Source organism: Solea solea, chromosome 11 (genome assembly GCF_958295425.1).
Source record: "Solea solea chromosome 11, fSolSol10.1, whole genome shotgun sequence".
NCBI lineage: Eukaryota > Metazoa > Chordata > Actinopteri > Pleuronectiformes > Soleidae > Solea > Solea solea.
The window spans coordinates 5,914,472-5,939,360 of NC_081144.1; the positions used below are offsets into that span (position 1 = coordinate 5,914,472).

The following is a 24,889-nucleotide window of genomic DNA, read 5'->3' on the forward strand; positions in this document are numbered from 1 at the left end:
TTAAGCATATAGAGATTGTATCTATAGCTTGATTTTTTTTGGCAGTCTTTACAGCTAAAAAACACATGAGATCCGATTTTTCTAAAGCTGATTCAAACCACGGAGGTGGTTTCAAATGCGATTCTGATGGAATTTTTACAGATCCTTTTCAATCCGAACGCCTCACGATTTCAAAGAGTCTTCTCCAGCAATTCCAAAGAACGCGTATCCATTGGGTACGATGGGATACGCTTACAAATCCGATTTGGGCTGCAGTCTAAACAAGGAAACAGAAACCGTCACATGACGTCCGGAGCTCTATGAATATTACACAGTGGACCTTTAAGGAATCACTTTAATTCATTCTGACCCAAGGGCCCATGTTTCAGCATCTTATGAAAACAAACTTCTCTCTGACTGCTGGGTGCTCTTTGACCCGAGTGTCAGAGCTGCAGTGATGGGGCTTTTTGTTGTAGCTGTTATTAAACTGTTGCCTGTCAGACCACAACATCTCAGCTAGGAAAATTGAATTTAACAATAACCACTCATTTGCGGTTTAGCTCCTGCTCAAAATGAAGCGCTCCCTCCTTATACTGTCACTTTAAGAAGCAGCGACGCAGCAAACGCAGTTGCCTCATTTCGTCTCCGGGCTTCGCGGCTGCAGGATGTTCTCTCAGCAGCAGCAGCATCTTCTCTTCCTGCGTCCACCATGAACCGAGGCATTTCTACGACGCACAACTTCCTCCTGCAGAAATGGTAGAGTTTGTTGTGGCAGTGAATGCAGCGGGCTGTCTTTTATCTGTGTCTCTGTGCGTCTCACAGACTCAGAGAGACCCGGTAATGTTATTCTTGTATGTAGGACAAACAGCTGGGACTTCATTGATGTGTGCGTTGTCTTGCGGGTGTTTGGAGACACAGTTGTAGTCAGCTGGACATGCAAACCGCAGTCATGTCTGCGTATCTGACACTGCTCTAATGAAGGCGTCATCATCACTATCATTTTCATCATCATCATCATCATCATTAGGATGAGGTTTGTTCATCGCATCCTCATCCTCATCCTCACACGTACTGAATAACATCAACGACATCCCCCAGCTGAGTGTCCACGATTAAACGCTCCTTTACGCACAGTTTCGTCCACCTGCACAGATCCCAGCACTTACGTAAGATGATTGCGTATTTCTCCCCAATAACACTCCTTGTTGCCACTTGTTGCGCAGCAGCCAGATGAAAGGAAGCTGGGATTTCCTGTCTCATTGTCCTAGAATTTAAATATAGGACCAAAGAAAATGCTGACGTCCTATTGTGTCTGCAGCCACTAGAGTTTGATCATTATGACCTATATTTTAGGAGTATATCCGCAGTTTCTTTAAGTGATAGTCAATACAACTTAAATGATTTAAGTCAAATGTATTTGTAAAATCCTGGGAGTGACATTGAAATGATGGCATTCATCATTATTTTTTGTTTAGACACACTTTGGTATTTAGGTCAATTTACAGCAGTATTATATTCTGGTTTTGTGTCATTATCATGTTTGAGGGAGAACTGAGCTCTCCGTCACTGCGCCCACAGGGGGGATGGTGTTTTGTTTTGATTTCAATAACAGTTAGAGCTGATGTAACTAGATCCATGAAATATTGCAGTCATATTTACTTACATCCCTCTTATGTAGCGTTTTTTCTAGTCTTACACACTACAGTCATGCCATTCACACATGCATTCACACTGCACAACTGATGTATATGGTAGGGATGAGACAGTGCGATACCCAGTTTTAGTATCGGTCTAAATAACTGGATCTTGCAGATTAAAAATAATAGCTTCAGATGGTGAGCACAAATGTGGTGTTAACACATTCATAGGACTAAGGACTGTATCAGACAGACGTCAGACATCAGATATTAAGTTTGTGATATCGGTATCGGACACAAAAAAGATCATATCATGCCATCTCTAGTATATGCAGTGCTTTTTTCCCCCATCACACGCTACCAGCACAGCTGTCGGGAACAATTTAAACTTTAAACTCCCCCTTAATAACAGCAGCTGTTGTCAAAGGAACATTGAGCTGCTCGTGAACAACCCTCTTCTTTGGTTTGTCTCATGTCGAGTGTGGTGGAGAGAATCCAAACCAAAAGAGTGGTGAAGAGGCTGAATCATTGCAACACTCTCATCACTCAGTGTAGGTGTTGCTGTCAATAATCTCAGCTATATTTTTCCTCGTCTGAGAAACACACCTGGCCACCACGACCTACTGCACATACAGCACCACTCTACTCCTCTATTAACAGTAATGGGAAAATCTTAACTCACTGCAGAGATGTTATAACCTCTGTGACCCCCACTCGTCTTTGTTTTCACCCTGTGACACCAGTCACTGTGAAGATTTATCATGTTCATCTGCAGACTCTGCAGACATGAAGGACACAGCTGCACTGACTGTGAACTCACTGTGCCCCCCTTTGTGTCAGCACAGAAAGGAAGCCTTAGTCGCTGCTGTCACTGACTTACAGTGCAGTACATAATGAGCACACAGCATGTGTAGGAAAATCATTTGCTTCTGTGCGCTGATGTAGATCACTGAGGAATGAAGACGGCTTCGCTGTCTGAGATGAATTTCACAGGTTCTTCTTTTTTTTTTTAATGTGTAATGTGTTTTTGTCTCTTACAGTTTGGCTGTAAGGGCTCCCAGCATCCTTCTCTAGAGACATCAGTGGACTAGTTGGAGGTCCTTTGCACACCCATGTCCCTCACTCCGAGTCGAAAGTCCTCCTCAGGTCAGCGCAGGTACTGTTGCTTCCATGTCACACCTCTCTTTTTAAGATCCCGTTCAGATCTCATCCTGAGTGATCCGACCACAGGCAGACCATGCTAGGTTCAGGTCCAAACGTTCCCAATCCGTCCTGAATGTGTCCTCAGATCCAATCACAGACAGTCCTCAAGGCAGATTAGAGCCCGCCTCCTCAGCTGACGTCATCTGATCCGTGGCAGTTTTAGTTTTACTCAAAATAATCTGTACAATCAGATCATTTTGTTGTTGTAAATGATGTCAGTGAGTAGTTGAACAAAGGGTGGGGATTCCAGATTCAGTCATATGTGGTCACAGGAGACGCATCCAGGACACATTTAATGCCAGGTGTAAATGCTGTGATCAGATCACTGAGGCCAGATGTTAATATCAGGTCTGAATGAGCCCCAAGTGTCTTGAGTGATCATCATATTTGGTAAACATGTATAATTTGCCCTGCTTTTTTCTATTAAGGCGCTCAGTGGGCACTGGTGGTGGCAGTGGGCGATATTCCAATGATGCATCCAGTACTTACACCTACCCTGGTCGGAGTAGGGTCCCAGAGGAAAGCGTCGCAGCTCGGACATATCCCAGTACTCCGAGGTAACGCAAATATGAATCATAATACATCACCTTCTCTTGCCAACTGGTGCTGATACTAGACGCACTGTTCTTTATAATGTCGCCATTCATTAATCCATTTCTCAGCCACGCTCCCAGTCCACTGTTCCCACATGTGATTATACAAAGCACTTTAGTGTAAATGGTCTCTTTATGCGAGTGCATGCGTGTGTGTTTACTCAGGCGTCAGGCAAAGCACACAGCCTGCAGTGACAACCATGGGATCAGGCCTCCCACCCCAGATCAGTACCTCACACCTCTGCAACAGAAGGAGGTGTGTATACGACATCTGCGCGCCAGGCTGAGGGAGAATGTGGAGAGATTACAGCACAGGTAAAACCTTTATGTTTGCCTGTTACACCAGTATTTGCTAATGATTGAGAAAGTTCTGCTTTTATGAAGTGTAAGATATAACCGACACATAATCAATGCTGACTGTTTCGCATACTACCAGCTCACTGACGTCTCCAGGAACTCACCGAAATCACGTCTGCCAGTGGGGACACAAGGAAAACTACATTTTGTCCATTTAACAAAAGGCTCCCCCCTAATAAAGATATCTTAAGAATATTAAGATAGCTTCATCTCAGTGGTAAGACACTTGTAAACCACTCACTTACTCCACGTCTAGCTCACAGGGACACAAAAGCTGCTGGTCCGCTGCTGCCTTACTTGGTAAGTTTGTGTCACTCGGGTAAATCTGAACAAAGGATTTCAAACACCAAAGTCACAAAATCAACAACTCCTGTGTGCTGTGATTTTGGTGCAGGAGTGGGCGTTTTTTTCAGTTCCCACTTGGAAAAGGTCGAGATAAAGCAGTACACGTAATTCAGTCACTGACTTGAGTAGGCATTGATTTTTATTAGATAAGCTTTTGTTAAGTATTTCTCTTTGTGTCTCCTCTGGCAGCCATGATTTTTATCCTTTAAAACGTTTTTCTTGTGTGACACATTTGGTTTTAAAAGAGAACAAGGCTACCATTCAATTATTCCTTGTGCTCTGTTAGGGACTGTGAAATAGACGAGTTGCGGGGCCAACTTTACAGGATGCAGGAAGACTGGATAGAAGAGGAATGCCACCGCGTCGAGGCCCAGTTAGCACTTAAAGAGGCTCGCAAGGAGATTCAGCACCTCCAGGAAGTGGTAGAGTCAGTGAGGTCCAACCTCAGTGTCCGCGAACAGGACCACCATGACCACAAGCCATACTCAGGGTTGCAGGGAGCTCAGCCAGGGGGCAGGTCTCGCTCCTGTGGCTGTTCCCCTGCTGGAACTCTGAGCCGCAGCATTCCTCGCATGCGACTCAGCAGCGAGGCCTTGCAGCTGGAGCGCGGTGCCAACACTCCTGAGGCGAGTGGAGCGTGTCGCCCCGCGGGGCAGACCCACCTGCTCCTGGAAGCGGCCCACCTGTCAGAGCAGCTGCCACCGCAGGGCCACATCAGGGTCCCCCCTACTGTACCGCGCTCTTCCACCTATGAAAGGCTGTGCAGCGGAGGGACCGTGTTGCCAGTCTCACACTCCTGTCACAGTCTCAGTAGCAGCTGCAGGTGCAGTGGACACACATACGTCCCCCATCATCACTTGTTTCTGCACTTACCTCAGGAGGAGGTCCCAGTAACAGCTGCCCCCGTAACTGATCCCATCCCATCTCCAGCTCCTGTTCCTGCTCCTGCTGTGAAGAAAAAGCCAGAGGTTTGCTCCCAAGCTTGCAGCCCCACCATGACCTGGCTGTGTGAGGAAAGTGAAACCAAGGAGCTGAGTGTCATCTCTTTAGCCTCCACAGATGTGACTCCCTCAGAGCCACATCTGTTTCCATCGTCTTTACCTCCTGCGTTGCCCTTCGTGCATTCAGACAGCTTAGAGACGCTACTTTCTGACCGAGCAGCAGCAGAGCCCCACACCTGCCAACCCCAAGCTGCAGCTCCACTGCCTGTGAGGCAGGAGGCCACAGCGCTGGAGATAGAGGACAGTAAGGAGGAAGCTGAAGACGAGAATTCCCCTGAGCTGTGCCACTGGAGCCGCTACTTCCTCATAGATCTGTTGGCTTTGGCAGCACCCGTGGTCCCGACCATGGCGTGGCTGTGTCGAGGGCCGCAGCCGGACGTCATGCCCGTGTATCACATCGGGTCGCTGCTGAGAGGCTGCTGTGCTGTGGCGCTCCACTCGCTTCGCCGCCAGGGTGCAGGCAGAGGGCATAGACCGACCAACATGAACGGAACCACAACCTCCGACATTAACGGTCCAGTGTCTAACATTTAGTTTATTGGCAGGAATTGACCATGGTTCATGTTTGTGTCGCACTTCAGCGGTGACACAGACACAATATTTGATGCACCCTCACTATTCACATCATTCATTCATTCATCGTCTACCGCTTTATCCTCCACATGAGGGGTCGCTGGAGCTAATCCCAGTTGACACAGGGTGAAGGTGAGGTCAGCAAGCCAACACAGGGGCAACATACAGAGACGAACAACCGTTTGCTCTCACACGGTGTTCAACTAACCTCTGCGGGAGGAAACTGTTCTTGGAGAAAACCCACGCACACGCAGGAAGACTGCAAGTCACACATGAAAAGGCCTTTAGAATAAGCCTTTCATATAGACTTTATGTAAGGAGGCCATGTTTCTAATGTGTTGCAGTCTTAGTCTGACGTCGCCATTTCTGAGTGGAGGGGACGTTCCCTCATTTAACTCCCAGTTCTGACTTCCGACGTAAACAGAAAGCACCGTTATACTGCCAAATTGAAATGAACCAGCCAAATGTAGGGATGCACGATATTGGACTTTCTTTTTGCCCAACTGCAGAGGTCATTTAATCTCTTCTGTAGTGAAATTAACATCATATTTTTTTATACTCATGTCACAGCTGATGTGGATATAAAATAGCATTGAAGTCAAAGAGGTAGCAGCTTTTCCAGCCTACTGTTTTAGTCATATCGGAGGATTTTGGCATTTTAAAGCCAATATCTGCCAATATCGATGATATCTTGCATCCCTAGGCCAAAGCATACATTTTACGGAACGATAACTATGCACATGAACGGAGAACAACATCCTTTATGGTATGCATAAGCCACCGTAGTCTTCTGAAGCCTAAGGGAACACGAGCAGCGAGCAGCGAGCAGAGGAGTCTCACCGTGTCACTAACTCTTACACACTGGACCTTTAAGATCACAACTCCCAACCTCTGCAGACTCAGCCACAACAGCACTGACTCTGCTTTATTACATTTCGGCCATTGTCGTGTGTTGGACATCCACTCATAAGACTTTTCCTTAAGGGTTTTAGATTTTACTTAAGAGTGTGCGATCATGCCTTGCCTTAGAAAACAAATGACTAGTTGTACATTATAGAAAACACATGCACTACCAAAATATACTGAACCTCCTGCTACTGCCTGCTCTATAAATGGGGTTTTTCTTTATTGCAATTTGCATGTAACCCAATTTGTTTGGATTATTTTTGCTTGAATAAAAAAAAAAAGCCCCAACCTGGATTCATCTGCTGGGAAAAGAAATAAGAAGTGAAACTGTCTATAGTTGAATGCTTCTCGAATTTATTCATATTTTACTGATTTTTTGCATAAAGTTAGTAAAGTAACAGAGACACTAGGTAGAAAAAATACTGTTGTACATCCACTCATGAAAATGCTATGTTTCAGGAAGGTTGAGCATGTGCTCAGGTGCAGAACAAACACATCATTGATAATTTGCCGATGAAAATAAAAAAAAACACTGGAGTTTAAATTTGACTTTGTTTCTTTCCTCCTGTTCACACTGAACATCAGCACACCCATTTGTATTTAAACTGATGAACAAAGCTGGTCAGCGTTTGTTGCTATTCACATCGAAATAAACTTTTACTTGACTCCCAGCTGGTTTCTACATTTTCTGATTTCTAGTCTGTAGCTATATTTCTATAAGACTTTAACATCCAGTAGTAGATTATAATCCTGAATGAATGAAGCACTCGAATGAGCAGTTGTGCACCAGCTTTGTGAAAACCTATTTTGATACTACATACAAGCAAGTTATTCTCTGTGTCAGTGAAGGTCACCATCGTAACACTGTATTGCAATTTATAGTAAAGTATAACAGCTGCTGCTGAGTCGCGAGTACGTACTTCTTTCGGGCAAAGTTTGGGGTCGAGGGAGTTTTTTCCCCGGGTATTTCGGAGGAAACATGCCATGGTTTCCCAAAAATCTTCAGTAAATGAGGAAAAGTTCCTCCGGTAGAAAAGGGGCTATAGCACAAGATCATATATTTACTTGTGGCATAGGTTGAAATGTTGTTAATACATACAATATCTATATATTTACAAATTTCTGTTTTATTTTGTTCATTTGCTCAATGATTCAGCTTAAGGCAGAGAACTGGCCATTCTTGCAAATTTACAACAATCATATATAAAGTGGATTTTCTGGTTGGATCAACACATCATTTTTGAAAACGTACTTATTTTTTTGCTGTCCAGTGATTTTGTTTGTACAGTACTGAACATAAGTCTTTGGGGCACCACCAGCTTTAAATAAGCTAAAGTGTGCAAAATTCTGTGCATTTGGGTTGCAATGACGTGATTAATAACTGCCCTCATATATTAGCAAACTTTAAATATCACGCAATATGTGTCTAGAAAGCTCGAGCAATGTCCTGAACAAACCGGATAAAGAGCTTTTTCACAGCACATCATATTCTACGTGAAATAGTAGAGAAAACACGGGTAGGCACTTGACACTTGAACCTGTATACGCTGTTATTTATTTCTATTTTTTCTGAAAAATGCTTCTGGACGTGTTCCACTAAGGTAATTGAGAAACAATTACACTGCACGGTCATTAGGGCTGCAAGGATTATTAAATAATGCAGTTTTAGAGGTGTTTTTTTAATAACTAAAATAGGCTTTCTGAACAGGACATCTGAGAACATCATCATTTCTAGGTTTGGTAAACACTGAGCAAAACTTTTCAACATTTTCTGGACCAAACAAATGCTTGATAAATTGAGATAATAACTGACAGATTTATAAATTATGAAAGTCTAATGGTGGCCTAAGACTTTTGCAGTCACTGTGCTCGACTTCAGTATAAATGCACAAGACAACAAAATGCCCTTGATATTTCCCGTCATATGAGGAACATAAAAACATGAATCACACTTTCATGCATCTCTGTTGTCGATTGAATTGAAACACCATTAAATATTCATCCCTCAGTGAAAAGATTTTTAAAAGAGAATATGTTGAAGTGATACAGCGAGATATTAATCATCCAAGGGAAGGACAAAAAAATAGCAGTTTGTGTTAAAAGTACTCTTTTAATGTGTTTCGAGTAAGGAACAGACCTTTACAACATCCACAGCTTTTTACACACAACTCCTTCAAATAAAGATAACCACAAACCACCAGGATGTGCCTACAGATCTGTGGGGGGAAACCTGCCATGCAAATTAAACAAACCTTTAACCAGAGACCAAATACTTTTTCCCCACAAGACCTTCTTTTGGTTTATTTTACAAGCCATCAACAAGACAAAATAATGCCCAGTTTTAATGTTAAACAATAAAGTCACTTAACTCTTACAAATGAATGGATGTTCCGGTGCAGAAGAAAGTATAAAAACCCTAACATCTGCAGAGTCCCGTGTTCTCTTAATGGCTGTAAATGTGCTTGATTCATAAAGCCTCGGATTCAGTGTCTTGTTTACTTTTTTCCTCTAATCATTGTCAAACAATTGTCACAAAGTTCATTCATAGAAATATTATTTTGTGTCAAACAGCAATTTATTCTTTTCTTTCTTCTTTTTTTTTTAAATTCAAGACAGTTCATTACGCGCAATCAATACAATTTTAGTGTAAAAGGCCACAGAGCCACAGGAACGAGATTGATTAAACATCTCAGTCACTCGTATCTTAAACCTGGTCCTGATGGCAGACACATTTGCAAAAATAAACAAATAAACAAACAAACAAAAACATCATCATAAAAATACAAAGCAGAATTTGACATAATACATGGGATGGGATGGCCTATGACTTATTACTGTATGGATTCTAAAAGGACAGTATGAAGGATAAACGTTTTAAAGCAAGTGACAACATAATAATTCATGTAAATGTAAAAGGAGAGTGAACTAGTGAATAGGTCCTATGCAGGAATCAAGAGCAGGAATCATCTGTTTACATATTTCCTCCATGTTCCCGAGATAGGAGTCAACCTGCAGTGAAGAGAGGGCGGATCTTAGTGCTGTGATTGAGACAGAGAGCCTTTGCAGGCTTTCACCACTGGAGCTCTTAACATCATTCCCAGCTTAATTACTAGAGCTAAATGTGACTTCACGGTAAACGATAACACGTTCCAGCGCAGTTAAGTCGAGGGACGCCATTTGAGTGGACGACCAGCCTTGTCCCAGAATACAAGCACTCGTGAAAGATTTGATTTATTGAACGAAGTGTGTCCAGTTACGCTCCACTCGGTGGTGATGTATTGCATTTCAGCTTGTTAATATTAGTAATAGGAACTGTGACTTATGTGTTAAGGGTGGATGGTGCGGCGGTAAAGTACAGTGCTGTGACAAAGAATTTCCCCTGAGGGACAATAAAGTCAAAGTCTATTTTACAGGTGACCTATAGAGCTATATATACTGTATACAGTATGTATGTGTGTATATACTGTATATATATATATATATATATATATATATATATATATATACACATACACACACACACACATACATATATATATATATATACACACACATACATATATATATACACATATACAAAGAGCCATATGTCAGGTGACTCGTCTCCTCGCCTCGCATTCATAAAAAGTGAAAGATGGTGGACAGCTGTTGTGCACTAGGATGAGCAAAGAGGAAAGCATTTTACCAGATCACCAAAGAGACAGCAGAGTTGGATCACAGCCAGAAAAAACTCTAAGCAAGAATAGAACACGGAGCGATGTGAATCCACAGTTTACAGACTCCGCTTGTGCACTGATCATTTCATATCTAACTCATTTTAATATCGTGTTCATTTTGCGCAAGTGTTTATCAGAAAGTTGAAGATATCAGAATACTGCAAGTCTGTTATAATGTCCTCTCCAGCTGTTTCCATACTCATGAAAAGCACTGCAGGGACATTATAACGGTCACTGTCTGTCAGGTTCTGCGTTGTATGGTCCAATCTGCGCAGAAACGTTTCCTGCCAACATGCTGATGTAAACAATTCGAGACCACTGACAACTTTAGCTGGTTCCAAGTAATGATGGAACAATATACGATATTATCGGTTATCGAGATTACAAGCACATAGAATAAGTAAAAAGTGGTGATTTTCTATTATCGTGTTAATACGATATTATATTTCACGTGAAAATCCTGTCTAACTCAACAGCATACAGTGTTGTGATCTATTTCTTAATGTGGGTTTGGGGAGCTGCACCTCCTCATGACTTATTCATTCATTCACCATCAATGATCTTATTAAATGTCTCTGACCACCGTAATTGCAGACAGAAGGCTGCACCGGTTTGAGAATGTAATATGTACACACATATATATATATATATATATATATATATATACACACACATACACATATATATATGTTAAAACACATTTTTTTCATCATCATCGAAACAATATCGTAAATCACAATTATTTGGGGAAGGATAATCGTGACGTTAACTTTTAAAATCATCCTGTGATAAGTGTCAAGTGTCTTTCTTTCAGTCATAAACTTAAAAATACTTTTTTTTTTTAAGCTGACGGAGTGTAACAGTCCACAAATGCACTGGATTTGATTTCACAATGGTTTTGCCGTGGCTTGTTGTTATTTCCGAGTCAGACCAAGCTGTTGGGAACGGTGGAACATGTGCAGAGTGCTGATTGAACATATATACAGTAGTAGTACATTATCAAAATTCAACTTTGAGAAATTTGATGTAGTACAAGTTCATTCAGACCAACACATTTGCATGTAATTTAAATGTTTGGTTTTAGTTTAGTAGGACGCAGGTGTACAATAATTAAAACATTTCTAACTTCACATAAATGTACCGAGTGTGTTGAAAGAACCTGAGCTGGGGATAAAAGAACAAGACAGTGTGATTTCACTTAATTGAAGACTTACCCTGAAAGTTTGAGTGGAATTTAACATAGTGAGTTCACGAGTTTCATGCCTCCAGGCTAAGCAGCTCCACGTCAAAGGTGAGAGTGGCGTTTGCTGGGATGATCCCTGGATGACCTTTGCTGCCGTAGGCAAAGTCCGGTGAGCAAATCAGCTTTGCCCGCTGACCTACGCTCATCTGTGGAGGAGAACAGGTTACTTTTTTTTTTTTACTACTGTTGCTGCTACTGAATTAAACACAACCGTGTACATAATCCATAATTTAACACTGTTTAATAATAAATACAATATGTATTCACACACACACACACACACTGGGGCCTCAACTAACAAACAGTTGTTTTCATTATTGATCAATCAGTTTTTATTTGTTCTCTCAATTATTAATTGTGACGATATAAAAACAGTTAAGTGTTCACAGTACACAGTGTACAGTCTGTTCACCACCGTGAATGACAAAAGAAAAAACACCCATCTACCAAACCAGTAAATGAGAGCTAAAAATACATATATATATATAAAAAACACAAGTACACAAGTCATTAAAATCAATCTGTCAACAATTAAAAACACCACACGCAGAACTGTTTTTACTCTTGAGATTCAACTGGAACATTCAGGACACTGCAGTCTGTGGTGAAGGAGGGCTGCTGCTCGTATATAATGAAAATCTCCTGCAGTACAGACTGCAGCCCCCTGAATGGTACAGTCTGTTTGCTCGAGTATAATGAGGCAAAACCAAATAAAGAGAAAAACCTCTTTTTTTATACATACACCTGAACAGCACCACAAACTATATCTACCAAAAGTTTCCACAAAACCTTTGGCAGATTTGGTTGTTGTGTCACATTTCATTTACTAAACGGCATTGGTTTGGTTCCTCACCTGGGCTACTCCTTCTTCCCAACCACGGATAACCTCCTGGTGACCGATCCTAAATTTAAACGGCTTCCCACGGGACCGTGAGGAATCAAACACTTTCCCATCTGCCAGTGTGCCTGATATAAACCAAGAGATCGGAAGCTGTTAAATGATTATATCACCGAAAAAACTGCTTCATTTGAAGAAAGCACAGCCTCTACTAACCATTATTTTTATCATCGATTAATTATTTCCTCAACTAGTCGTTTGGTCCATAAAATGTTGGTGTTTTCCACACATTAAAATTATGAAAATGTCTTGTTCCAAAATTGCTGAGTTTTGTTATATGGAGTAAAGAAACCAGAAAATATACATGTTTAAAAAGTTGAAAAATCAGAACGCCAATTTCAATTATTAAAGAAAAATCACTCAAACCAATGAATAGACTATTGTTCAAGTGTTCTCACACTTATAGTGTTATAGTCATGTTGCATTACTCAAAGCAAAAAAGGAAAAATACCTCAGATTTCAAACTAGGAAATATACACACAACATGGAGCAAAAAAAAACACCTCACATTTAATGGGGAAAATCTGAAAATTTGATTGAATTATTTAAAAAAAATTAAATAGGTTAATCGATTATCAAACGATTAATCGAGTAATTGTTTCAGTCCTAATACATTTATGAACACACACTTTGTGTATGTATGTAGATTAACAGGTGAAGCAAGGTATAAGTGATGATACCAACCATAGGTTGGTTGTTTCATAAAGATGGTTACAGGGTTTAACATCATATTTCACAAACTAATCCTGTATTTTATTTATTTGTTGTAAACTCTACTTTTATAAATCGTGGCTGTCAGATGCATACAGTGTCATACAACTGCACAATATTGTCTCTAAAATGTATTTAAGTGTACTTCAGTCTATTTAACGCCAACGGGGAGCTATAGTTAGCCGACTAGCATTAAGGCGCTGGTTGGCTCTGCGTTGGGCGGCTGTCAGCAGGAGACTCTAGCTCCTTCATTCCAAATGCCCTGAATAATGACAAAACGCCGTGTCATTACAGATTTGGTGATGACAGTCGTGGAGAACATATAAGAATCCAACACTGCGTGGTGTTAGCCGGGCAAACACCAGAAACGATGTGTAAAACAGGGTACCAGACGCTAGCTGCTATGCTAAAAAGCAGCCGCTACTGCTGTTTCCAGCCTCCGCTTCATTCCGCGTTCACACCGGGGTTCACACAGCACCGACTGACGCTATTCAAATGGACTCACGCGGCGGACAATGTTCACCAAGAGTAAACGCAACCAAATCCGCCAGAAGCCCCGGTGTGACCCCCCCCCCCAAGCTTCCCCTACTCACCGACATAGTGCACCACGACGCGCTGCCCCTTCTTCGGAAATGTCCGTCCTGGAAACGAGGATAGGAAAAAAGAGGGGAAAGGAAGCGCGTATGAAAACGAAGCAGACACTTTAAACCAACGATAACCGTTGACGTGAAGAGGAACCGTTATTCTCACCGTCGCCCGGAGTAATGGTCTCAATTTCTACTCCCATTTTCGCTCCTCAGTCTCCGTCTTCAAGACCACCCTACAATGCTGCGAGCGGAAGCAGGAGGCAGGGGCGGCCTGCTGCTGCTGACGAGCGGGTGGGCAGAGATGGAGGAGAGCCAACGCAGAGAGTCACCGTGGAGGAGGTTCTCTCTCTCTCTCTCTCTCTCGCTCTCTCTCGCTCTCTCTGTGTGTGTGTGTGTGTTCCTGTATGTGCCTCTTTGTGAGGACCAAAAAAAACACACCACAAAAACAGAAGTGTTCAGTTTTAAAGGTCCATGCATCATTCAGGAGGATTTACTGGCAGAAATGAAATTGAATACACATTAGGGGTATTTATTCAAAATCGTTCGGCCCTAATACACATAATGATGTTTGTATTAGGGCTGCACGATATTATCGGCACGATATTATCAGCAGGTTTTGACTTGTAATAAAAATGTAATACAAACACACCAAGATCTGCCGATACAACTTATGACTACAACGGTAGGCTTAATAGCCTTCTACCTACTTGACGTCTATGCTGGCGCCCTCTATCTGTTAAATCTACATCTGCTGTGACATGAACATGCAACATATGATGTTAATTTCACTACACAACCTCTGGCACATATATCAGTATTGGTTATCAGCCCAAGCACTTTTTTGTATAATGGCTTTTAATGTACTTAAGGTACTTTAATAAAGGCTACTATCTTATGTCACCATGTCAACAAACAAACAAACATAGACAACAACATCAACATCCTTTCTGGTACGTGAAGGCCACCATAGTTCCTTGATGCTCTTAAGAACTGGGAGATGTCACAAATGCTTACTCACTGGGCTTTTAAAGATGCTAGTTAAAATAAGTCATCATTATCACATTATTATCATCATTATTGTGACTGTATTGTAAAAACATCAGTGACAGCCAATCACTGAAATACGTTTTAACAAAGTACTGTATTATAAAACACAGTGAATTCACAACATGTAAAGAATTATGACAATAATTACAATACAGCTTGACACATTTTATATCTCTGGAAAATTAATGCCAAGCAGTAGTCTCCCAGTTTGACCCTTGGTTAATCTTTCCAGTGTTCTCTGTCCAATTACAATTTAATTAAACTGTAAATGAACAACAAACCCAATTTATTTGAGGAAACATAGAGGAGAGTGACTCTTAACAAAGCAATGCAAGCAATGTATAACATCTTTAACAAATGTTTTCTATTTATAAGTTAGAAGCTTCTGTAAATGAAGTAAATCCCACTAAATGATAGTCATTCCAGTTCAAATACAATACACATTTTGTCATTTTTTTCCAACCAAGGACAAACCTGAGGAGAAGGTTGTGTAAATCTTTGGAAAAAAGGAAAGTTAGCTGTTTGGTACATGCTGCTGGCTGTAGCTTAAGCATTTCCCAAATAATGTCAAACTATAAGACTGTGTGATTATTATTATTATACCCATGACACTTTGGACCTCATGTTTGTCCTTCTAGAGAAAAACTCCGACTCATTCTCAGGCAAATTTCTGTCGAGTCTTCCTTTTCTTGAATGCTCTCGACGGTCAGGTCTCTGTTTATGTGCGTCTGACTGGACGACTGATTTACATCTGCCGTTTTCTGCAGAATCATTCCGAACATCTGAAGGTGAGGACGACTGGAGTGCGCGCCGAGGACTGTAGCAGCAGGGGGAGGAACGTGACTCATGCAATGTGTTGGTCTTTGTGTAATTTTGTGATGATGACCTCACCCCGGGACAGAGCTGCTGTAAAACTGTTGGCTGCTCTATGTTTTCTGATGATGTAGCTTCAGGCCTGATGGAGAGAAAAGAAAAAGAAAAACAATAACAGGAACTGTATATTAGTTAAGAGTGTGAAAATTGTTCCATAACATGTTCTTGTTAGATAAGACTAATGTGCTGCATAGAGCTTTTCAGAGAAATATGAATTTTAATGTTCCAGGAGTTGACATTGCTTGTTTTTGTTCTTAAAGTTTTCCATAAACATGGCATAGTTTCAAAAAAATATAATATACAATGAGGGTGAGTTTGATATCTGTAATTTTCTGTTGACGGGCACTTTACAGTTTTAATATCCGTCATATATCTCCATTTTTTGTATCATATTTTCATCTATTGTATAGACTTAAATGGACATCAAGATGACTTTTGTGCTCAGGGCCGACTCAGCCCCATGGCTGCGTTTTAATTTAGGATTTATAGTCGCTACAATATACAACAGGCCGTAGTTTGTATGGAAAAGTGAGGAGTCCTTTTGTATTCCACTATTGCATTCTCACCATTAGGTGTCACTAGTTTATACACATTGCACCTCCAAGGAATATTGTCGTTTTCCATTTTTTTTAATGTGCAAAATTCACTACAAATAACCCTAAAGTTAAATAAGCTAATACTTAACTTATATTGTGTGTTTTGAGTGCTCATTATGGAAGTAAACAGTAATGTGTTATGTTCCTTCTATCTTTATCTATCTACATCAGGAGGCCAGGGAGTGTCTGGTCATGTGGAAAAAAAGTTGAACTATGTGGCGAAATTAGCTTCAAATCATAACACAATGTTCCAATAAATATAGCCATGAAGAAATTTTCACTGAATTTCAAAGTAAAAATCTATCTATCGGTCGTGGGTCAGTTCTCATTCTAATTTGATATTAAGGGGGCAGGCCGCATAACATCATTTGGCGGGCCACATGTGGGCCGCAGGCCACGAGTTTGAGACCTCTGAACTTACTGGACAGTGGTCAGTTGCTGTGTGTGCCTCTCGTTGATTGGGTAGGAGCAGAAAAAGACCATCGCTATCAGCAGAAGTGCGATGGGTACCGGTGAGAAGAGCACAACCAGAGCCGTTACCACTTCATCGCCATGGTGACACGCGCCGGCTCTGTAGCCCACAAACCTGCAGGGAGGGAGGAACAACACTAAATGTGACAGATCAGCACACACACCTACACCTATACCTACACACACACACCTACACAGAGAGAGAGAGAAAATAACACATGAAGTGAGACGATGACTCACTGTAATATCATGGTAGAGATTCCAGCAGACAGACCTCCGGCCAGTTTGTTACAGAACGCATAACAGGAGAAGAAGAGTGGCTCCAGGTCTCTGCAGGAGGGATGTTTCACGGCAAAGTTGTCCACCACGTCTGGAAGCATAGACCTGTGGACATGGACACTTTAGCAGAACGTGGGCACAGACACTGTGTGTAAACAACGGACATTATTTATGGTCTGTGAGATCAGTTTGACATTTTCTGGTGATGAACCACTCTGCATCTTTTTTTTTGTCATTGTTTCATGTTTTGTTGTAGTTTTCTGACTGTTTTCAGTTCATTTTGTGTTTTTTTTTATCATCTTTGTTGTTACTTTGTGTGTCTTTGTGCTTGTCTGGCGTCTATTTCTTGTTCTTTGTCTTTGTTGTTTTGTGTCTTTAGGGGTATTTTCTAACAGTCACTGTTAATCCAGATAATCCACTTAATCCCCCTGACCACAGACTGAGATCCACCATGTGACTGGCACCAGTAAAGTTTTTGAAACCTGGCCAGACAACCAGGCTCATATTGGATAAAACAAATTGGTGTCCACTCACATGTGCCGCACTTTATCCTCTATATCCACCTTTTAACAAAACTGACATCGTGCCAATTTACTCATGTAAACTGAGTAAATTCGGCAACCAGTGGAGTCGCTACTACCAAACTATGCTACTTTCTGGGGCTTAGATCCATTTTTATACACAGTCAATGTTCCTGACACTGTGAACACCTGCGCCTGTTCCATAATCCATCCATCTATTATCACAGTGGTCCAAAAGTGGCCCGCCAGCATCAGTATCTGGCCCGGCAGATGATTTAACAAATCTGATTTTAAATTATTTGCTTATCTTGAGAAAGAAAGTAATATTTCATATCGAGTTAAGAGCTTTTATTCTGAAAAGAAGTATGAACTTATTCAAATAGACTGTGATGCTAGAATTGACAGTTAACCTAAACTAAATGTTTGGTTTGAAAAATAAAAGCACCACTGTTGTCATGGAGACGTCCATAAAATAACTACTTGCCTATGTTAGGCTCAAAGAAGGAGCAGTAATTCATAAAATTGAAACGATGCACAATGTGTCTCACACACATTTGTCTTTGTAACAAGCTGCTGATTAAAGACAACGTCCACATTATTGTTAGTTTAAGGCAGCAAACTTGGGTCTTTGTTTCTGACTGAAGACACGATGTTATGTGGCAACATTTACTTGCTGATCCCTCCATTATCACACGCTTAAACCACATGTAAACACATGAGGACCAGCCATCAACACTCACTGAAGCTGGAATATTCATCAAAGATGCATGTGCACATTCAGCTCTCATACTAATCAGATTAGACTGAGGCCTAGGAAAGGACTGATTTATTTTTTTATTTTTTGGACTATTATCAGGGGGAAGTGACTCACCATGGTAGCAAGAACACAGACGCCACGCTGAATCCCATCAAAATACACATCAGCACAGAGAGCGGCAGGTTAGTGGGAACACAGGCGATGAGGAGCACAGCGGGGATGAAGAGCTGGGAGAGCAGGTGAGAGTTTGATTTACGGTGTGAGGAAACAATGTAACAATGTAACAAAGTACAAATACTTTGTTATTGTACTTTACTTTGTTATTTATATTTCTAGCAATGTTTACGTTCACTCCACTACTTTACTCTAACTATCTCTGTTACGCGTTACTACCAAATAAAGTCAGAAGAAGAGTTGGTATTATGGTCTGTATTTATTTTCACACTATAGTTTTGTCATTCAGCCATCCTTACACTGCAACATGGGGTTAAGTGTCTTGCTCAAGAACACATATAGACTAGCAGAGCCAGGAATTGAACCCACAACTTTCCAGCTGAAAGACAACTCGCACTACCACTGAGCCACCTTGGCTCAATCCTAATGCCTCACCTTTTTTAATACTTTTACTTCTAAAACTTAAGTGCATTTTATAGCAGAAAAATTACTTTTGATACATAAGTACAGTAAATGTCATAAAATGTAAGACTTTTACTTAAATATTTTTTATAATATTATAAAAACAGTGACTTCAACTTCTATCAAATCTAATTTTCTGGTAAGATACTTGTACTGAAGTATCACTTTAAGGTACTTTATACAAGAGTGAACTCAGGTCACTGTGCAGGGACGTGTGTGTGTTTTCTTACTGATAGTCCAATGAAAACTGTGGCCTTCTTTCCCACTCTCAGAAGAACTGCTTGCCACAGCGGGACTGCGACTGAGGCAGAAGCCTGTGGAAATATTATTGTGTGTTTTATCAGTAAATACTCAGAAGGCTACTAAAACATCACATGTAGGTGTGTGTGTGTGTGTGTGTGATAATTGTAGTGTGGTGCAGCAGTGTACCAACAGAGCCAGGAGGAGGTATTGGAAGTGGGCTCCCAGTCCGGCTGCATGGCTACAGAAAAGTGCAAAATTACTCCAGGACATCTGAGATTAAAGCAGATAGTAGAGAAAGAACTATTAAAAAATATCATGACTACGTGAGAAAAAAGCAAATAAAAATCAAATACAGGACAAATTTGTCTCATCTGCAGCCGCAGTTAACATAAGCTATACCTGAAATGCAAGATTGCTAAACACAAAGCCGAGCACCAGCCGCTGGTAAGGAACGTGACACATCAGCATCTTCAGTGAGGCCAAATAAGATGGTCGCACTTTGTCATCAGGGCAGACGGGAGCTGAAAATAATTAGATCCTTGACTTAACTCGATATGTCTGCATAAGAAAAACCTACCAGTGACCTCATGATCTCTATTTTCTGACTCACCCTGCTGCTCCTTCACCCCGAGGAAGAGAACCAGGCTGCAGAGGAAGAACAGTGCACCCACGACCAGACCTGAGGTCAGGAAAGCCTTTTGCTGGAGGAAGAAGAAGAAAGAAAACTCATTGTGACTCACTGTGGGTGTATTTTTGTCTCACTGTGGTGATCAGTTTGTACCACGTCTGTGCCTCTTTGGAGTCATTGTGTTTCTTTTTGGTAGTTTTACACATCTTTTTACTCATTGTGTGTGTCATTATAGTAGTGTCATGTCTCTTTGTGTTACTCCTAAGTCTCTTTGTAATTGATTTTCTGAAAAGAAAATGTCAGTGTTCATCAAACTCGTTCAAAGAGCGTGAAGAAAGTGAACATTTCCTCCGCTGTGAAACGGTTTCTTTTGTCTGAACTAATCGTCCTTCGTTTCTTATCGTCTTGAAATGAGCTGTAATTGCTTGTTTTTGCAAACTCACATCTATTTAAGTTGAATTGAATGGAGTGAATGCCTTCAGTCTTGTGCTGCTCTATAACAATGAACAACATGCACACACACACACACACACACACACACTGGTTTCTCTGACTTCAGAGGATGTTGCATTGACTTACATTCATTTGAGATGAGATGAGATTCAACTTCCTGGTGATTTAGTCAAACCTTAACCAGCATAACTACTGGCTTAATCCTAATCCTGACCCTAACCTTAACCTTAACCTCAGCCTAACTTTAAAACATGACTTCACCTTAAGATGTAGTGATTTACATTACGGGGCCTTGATTTTTGTCCCCATAATGTGACTGTGTCAAACAGATTTAGGTCCCCACAACATAAGGAATACCAGGTACCAGGTGTCTATGTCAGGCTAAGAAGAGTAATTCATGGGGTAACTAGATATTCCTGGGACCACGAGAGAACAATGCCAAAGCAAAGCTGCTCGACCGCCTCAGAAATATGAGCGTAATCTCTTTACATTTGAGATTTTCTACCGTTTCTCGAAGTGATGCGGCTTGTGGTGCCGACGTGCCTTGAGGCGTGTCATGGTTCTGGTCCAGCTGCTGACAAGCCTCCTGCTTCTCTGCGTTGTACACGGCCACGACTTGACCCTGGATGATGGAGGCCAGCAGCATTGCCACCATCTCCACACTCATTCCTGAACAGAGAGGCAGACAGGCAAGGAGCAGAGGAGCGAGGGGGTTGGAGGGGGTGCATGATCAGCATTTGGCTCGGCACTGCTTTGGGACTGAGGATGTGAGGTAAAGTCTCTCACTGTAGGCCGTGGCAGAGTCTCTGTCTCTCTGGTCTCCGCCCAGGAACATGTTGAGGGAGAGGTAGGGCACGTTGTAGCACTGTTAATGGACGAAGAGGGAGAGAGAACATGATGCCAGCTGAGCGCGCATGAGCGGTGTGAAACTCAGTAGCCATGGTGACGCAGCTTGGAGCAAGCGGTAACATGGTGTCACCATGGTGACATGAGAGAGATGAAGACAGAAGACTGTAGTGGGGGGGGGGGGCGATAGTGAAGAGACGACAAAGGCACGTGTATGTAAAAATACTGTACATAAAGTATCAAAAGTAAAAGTATTGACCAATGATTCATTATTACAGTAGAACAATTTCCATAAATCTGAGAAAATGTGAAATGATTAGTAGGAAAACAGTCTGAGCTCATCCTGTGTGTTAATTTTTTTTAACATTAATTTGAAAAGAAAACAACAACTATTAACTAAACATGATGCAGTAAAGTGGCAAAAGTGATGAAAAACTAATGACTGAGAACGTCTGGAGTTATACCAACAATGACACAGACACCAGTGTCCAAAACAACCATTTGGCTGATACAGCTGCTTTATTTGTTTTATTTTTACTAATTTATTTTTTTTTTTATTCCAAGGAAGAAAAGAACTCTATGAAAACTAACTTAGAGGTCCGGGATGTAACATTCAAAATGACAGAAACGGAACACAGCACAAGCTTGGTTTGTGTATTTAGAGCATAAAGGCCTCACTTGATGGAGGCACAATGGACAAAGCAGCCAGAGCGTGCACTATGAAGCTAACTACACTACAACAAAGGCAAACAACTCTGTCCACATAAACATTGAGGAGACTGGAGAAGAGTGTTCCTGGTATGTGAGGACCATCATAGTTTCCTGACTCACTTATGAAATGGAAGGGTGATCAGAGGAGTCCTCAGGACCAGGTTTTGCTCTCTGTGAGGACCACTGGTCAGTGTTTTCTGCCAGAAAAGGAGGTTTCAAGAGGCCTATAATCCCAATTTAAACCAGCTCTGATTACAATAAAATAACTGATTTCAAGCCTTTTCTTGTCTCTTATTTAATTAAAAGATGTTATTTTCAGCATACACAGAAAACCAGCAGTGCCTCTAACAGGAAATGTCTTCTCTTTTGCTCATGACAAGACAAATATCCATCTTCTACTGCTTTAGATCCACATGAGGTGGGGTACACCTGGGACAGGTCACCAGTCCATCACAGGGACACACAGAGACAAACAACTATGCACTCACACGGTCAATTTTAGGGTGTCCAGTTTGCCTAATCCCCAAATCTGCATGTTTTTGGACTGTGGGAGGAAAGTGGAGAACCCGGAGAAAATATCAACTGATAAATCTGTGCTTCCCTGAGTCAAACTTGTGTTTTGCACAAGACTTCACTTACTTCTTCACCAATGGGCACCAGATGCAGATGGAGGACAGGAGCGAGGAGTGTCTGTAACACTTACGTTGACTTACACTCATGAGGGTCTCAAACAGACAGGTTACAGTGAAGAACCACAGGACACTGAGAGGCACAGACGTGGGGCCTCGTGGCTCCAACCACAGCAGCAGATAGGACATGACAGCAAATGGAGTGGAAAGAATCAGCCTGTGAGACAAACATGGTTGGCTCTGTTGGACTCGGCACCCGAGGACGAATCACAGCTAAATTCAAGATGAAGTGCAAGTGGAACATGTGCGGGCAGAACAAACCAACCATGGGATGAGTTTGCCGACGGGTGTCTGTTTACTGCGGCTCACCAGATATCCAACCAGAGGGTCGGTCACCGCATCCCAGGCCCGGCTGGCAAACAAAATCATGGAAACGTAGGAGGCCTCCATCTGTGAACATTCATGCTCCAGCTATCACAAACATCTGTTTATAGCGAGGTTTGAACGTGTACGTGTACGTTTACCTGTGCCACATCCAGAAGGAAAATCTGCATGGAGACTCCTATAGCTACTGCAGTAATCTGATACGGGACCCCACCCACAGCGTAGCATATCTTCCTGGCCAGAGGAATCCCCCCCGACCGCTGTGAAGAGCAGCGGATTAAGGGAAGGTGGAGGAAAATGAAGTTTCAACTTTCAGATGCAAGAATTTTATAGACCTACACCTTTTAGTACAAACACGTGAAAAAAAGTGCTGTATGCTCAGGTTAAATAGTAAAATAATAAATAATAATATTAATAGTTAAAATAAATAAATAAGTGATTACAAATGTAAAATAAAGGTAAAACATATATAAATATTGGGATATATACGCTATAAATAGGTAAAATGAGGGATAGTGTACATGATATTACACAGATAGCTGACAATATTCACACCTTTTGTAATCATTCAATTTTTCTGCCCTAATCTGATTAACTCCAGCTCAGTATTCTCGTTATCAGTCACAAAGAAGTTGTAAATTCAAGATATAAACAATAGTAATAGGATTTACTGTATATCTGTGACTTGGATGTAAATTACAGTGGTTAGATTAAGATATGGTGGAGTTACCAGATCAACTATTTTGATTTTCTCTCACCTGCACAAAGTGACTGCAGGTGTAGATTATGAAATGCATGTCTTTTATTTGTTAAATAGAAGCTCAGTTTGTATAAAAAGTAAAAATGAGTTATAAGATATGACTTGAAGTACAAAATCTAGACTGGAAATCTTGTGTTTTTGAATATGGTTCAAAAGGAAACTGAACACTTACCCTGTGACGCTGTTCCTCGCTGCATGAGTTTCTGTCCACGTTCCCTTTTAACACCCGATTCTTTAAAGTCTGGAACTGATTTGAAAAAGCCGTCAAACAACTCATCGTTCGTAGTAGCAAAGGGAGACTCACAGGTACAGACTTCCACTGCCTGTATGAGGCAACAACAGCTCTCCTCAGTGCAGTATATGTTTAATCCCCCTTGTTTGACAACGGAATCTGGTTTGACAGCTCTTCTGTGTGTGTGTGTGTGTGTGAGAGAGAGTGGGGTTCTCCACACATCAAGTCCAAATCCTCAGCTTCCTGTGACGTGAACAAAGTCTATGACATGTTTTGGGGAGATGTGCATCTTTACAGTTTAAAATCCCGGTGTAAGTTTTCATGTGTGTATCTACGTCCCTGTATTTGGTTCATTGAATGTGAGTCACAGTTTGATTGTATTTGTCCTTCACAGGACACTGTACTCTTTCCTCACAGTCTCCATGATATTGTGCACTTAACAGGACAATATCTCTCTCTATATACAGTATAATTATTATTTATTTATTTCTAATTGCTGGAGAACTTTGATCTGTGACATGCAGCATGTTGACTATAAACTGTGGCAAATCAAGAATGTGAATCAAACTGGATTCTTTTAGATTTTAAGGAACAAACTTCTGACTGAAAGACAAACCAGTATTTTTGAAAATAACAGAAAAAATTGACTATTATGGATTGAAGTATGTGGTTACCGGCACTATTTGTTTGTATGCATGATATTTTTTTTTTTTTGTTCTTGTATTTATGTATTTACTTGTATGACTGCTCTATAAAAGCCTCCTGGGGGAAAGTACATTTCTTTTTTTTATTGAACTTGTGTCTCTTTTCTTTATATTGTTGCATTTATTGTTGTTCTTTATTAATTTAAATAGTGTTTATCTTCTGATTACCCTGAAGTCCATGTAAGACTTTTTTTTAAATTCCACTTCTTGTGACTAAAAATAAATGAAATAATAATAAAAAAAGCTATTTGTTTCTTAGTTACAGTTTATTTATGTGAAGCTTCGTTTGACTATAAGAAGAGTGTGTAAGTGTGAACTGCTCTGACCTCTTGTGGAAAAACTATGAAACTTCTTTCCTTCAAATGAAGCT

At 41.1% G+C, this 24,889-nt stretch overlaps 3 protein-coding genes across 3 annotated transcripts; 1 reads left to right on the forward strand and 2 right to left on the reverse strand.

Moving 5' to 3' along the window:
- Positions 1 to 351: 351 nt before the first annotated feature.
- On the forward strand, positions 352 to 7,180 carry LOC131468050 (syntaphilin). Its single transcript, XM_058641903.1, has 5 exons — positions 352 to 735; positions 2,657 to 2,772; positions 3,248 to 3,376; positions 3,578 to 3,727; positions 4,401 to 7,180. Exons 2-5 carry the CDS (start codon positions 2,729 to 2,731, stop codon positions 5,647 to 5,649), a joined length of 1,572 nt encoding a protein of 523 aa, XP_058497886.1. The 5' UTR covers positions 352 to 735; positions 2,657 to 2,728; the 3' UTR covers positions 5,650 to 7,180.
- Positions 7,181 to 8,684: 1,504 nt separating this feature from the next.
- On the reverse strand, positions 8,685 to 14,083 carry fkbp1aa (FKBP prolyl isomerase 1Aa). The gene is made up of 5 exons (XM_058644120.1): positions 13,913 to 14,083; positions 13,756 to 13,803; positions 12,407 to 12,519; positions 11,525 to 11,699; positions 8,685 to 9,603 (listed from the first exon to the last, which is right to left on the reverse strand). The coding sequence occupies exons 1-4, from the start codon at positions 13,947 to 13,949 to the stop codon at positions 11,568 to 11,570; spliced, it is 330 nt and encodes a 109-aa protein (XP_058500103.1). The 5' UTR covers positions 13,950 to 14,083; the 3' UTR covers positions 8,685 to 9,603; positions 11,525 to 11,567.
- Positions 14,084 to 14,714: 631 nt separating this feature from the next.
- Positions 14,715 to 23,996, reverse strand: mfsd2al2 (major facilitator superfamily domain containing 2a-like 2). The gene is made up of 14 exons (XM_058643419.1): positions 23,756 to 23,996; positions 22,964 to 23,083; positions 22,765 to 22,889; positions 22,524 to 22,656; positions 21,040 to 21,118; positions 20,759 to 20,922; positions 19,783 to 19,873; positions 19,572 to 19,693; positions 19,359 to 19,442; positions 19,160 to 19,243; positions 18,408 to 18,520; positions 16,977 to 17,120; positions 16,687 to 16,851; positions 14,715 to 15,751 (listed from the first exon to the last, which is right to left on the reverse strand). The coding sequence occupies exons 1-14, from the start codon at positions 23,858 to 23,860 to the stop codon at positions 15,394 to 15,396; spliced, it is 1,887 nt and encodes a 628-aa protein (XP_058499402.1). The 5' UTR covers positions 23,861 to 23,996; the 3' UTR covers positions 14,715 to 15,393.
- Between the last annotated feature and the right edge of the window lie 893 nt (positions 23,997 to 24,889).

Coding starts and splice junctions, on each gene's coding strand:
- fkbp1aa (XM_058644120.1), bottom strand. CDS start 13,949: ATGGGAGTAGAAATTGAGACCATTACTCCGGGCGACG. Junction 13,804..13,912: donor GACCATTACTCCGGGCGACG/GTGAGAATAACG, acceptor CCTCGTTTCCAG/GACGGACATTTCCGAAGAAG. Junction 12,520..13,755: donor CGTCGTGGTGCACTATGTCG/GTGAGTAGGGGA, acceptor GGTTTATATCAG/GCACACTGGCAGATGGGAAA.
- LOC131468050 (XM_058641903.1), top strand. CDS start 2,729: ATGTCCCTCACTCCGAGTCGAAAGTCCTCCTCAGGTCAGCGCAG. Junction 3,377..3,577: donor ACATATCCCAGTACTCCGAG/GTAACGCAAATA, acceptor GTGTTTACTCAG/GCGTCAGGCAAAGCACACAG. Junction 3,728..4,400: donor GTGGAGAGATTACAGCACAG/GTAAAACCTTTA, acceptor GTGCTCTGTTAG/GGACTGTGAAATAGACGAGT.
- mfsd2al2 (XM_058643419.1), bottom strand. CDS start 23,860: ATGAGTTGTTTGACGGCTTTTTCAAATCAGTTCCAGACTTTAAAGAAT. Junction 23,084..23,755: donor GCGAGGAACAGCGTCACAGG/GTAAGTGTTCAG, acceptor TGCTCTTCACAG/CGGTCGGGGGGGATTCCTCT. Junction 15,752..16,686: donor CAGCAACTGACCACTGTCCA/GTAAGTTCAGAG, acceptor TCTCTCCATCAG/GCCTGAAGCTACATCATCAG.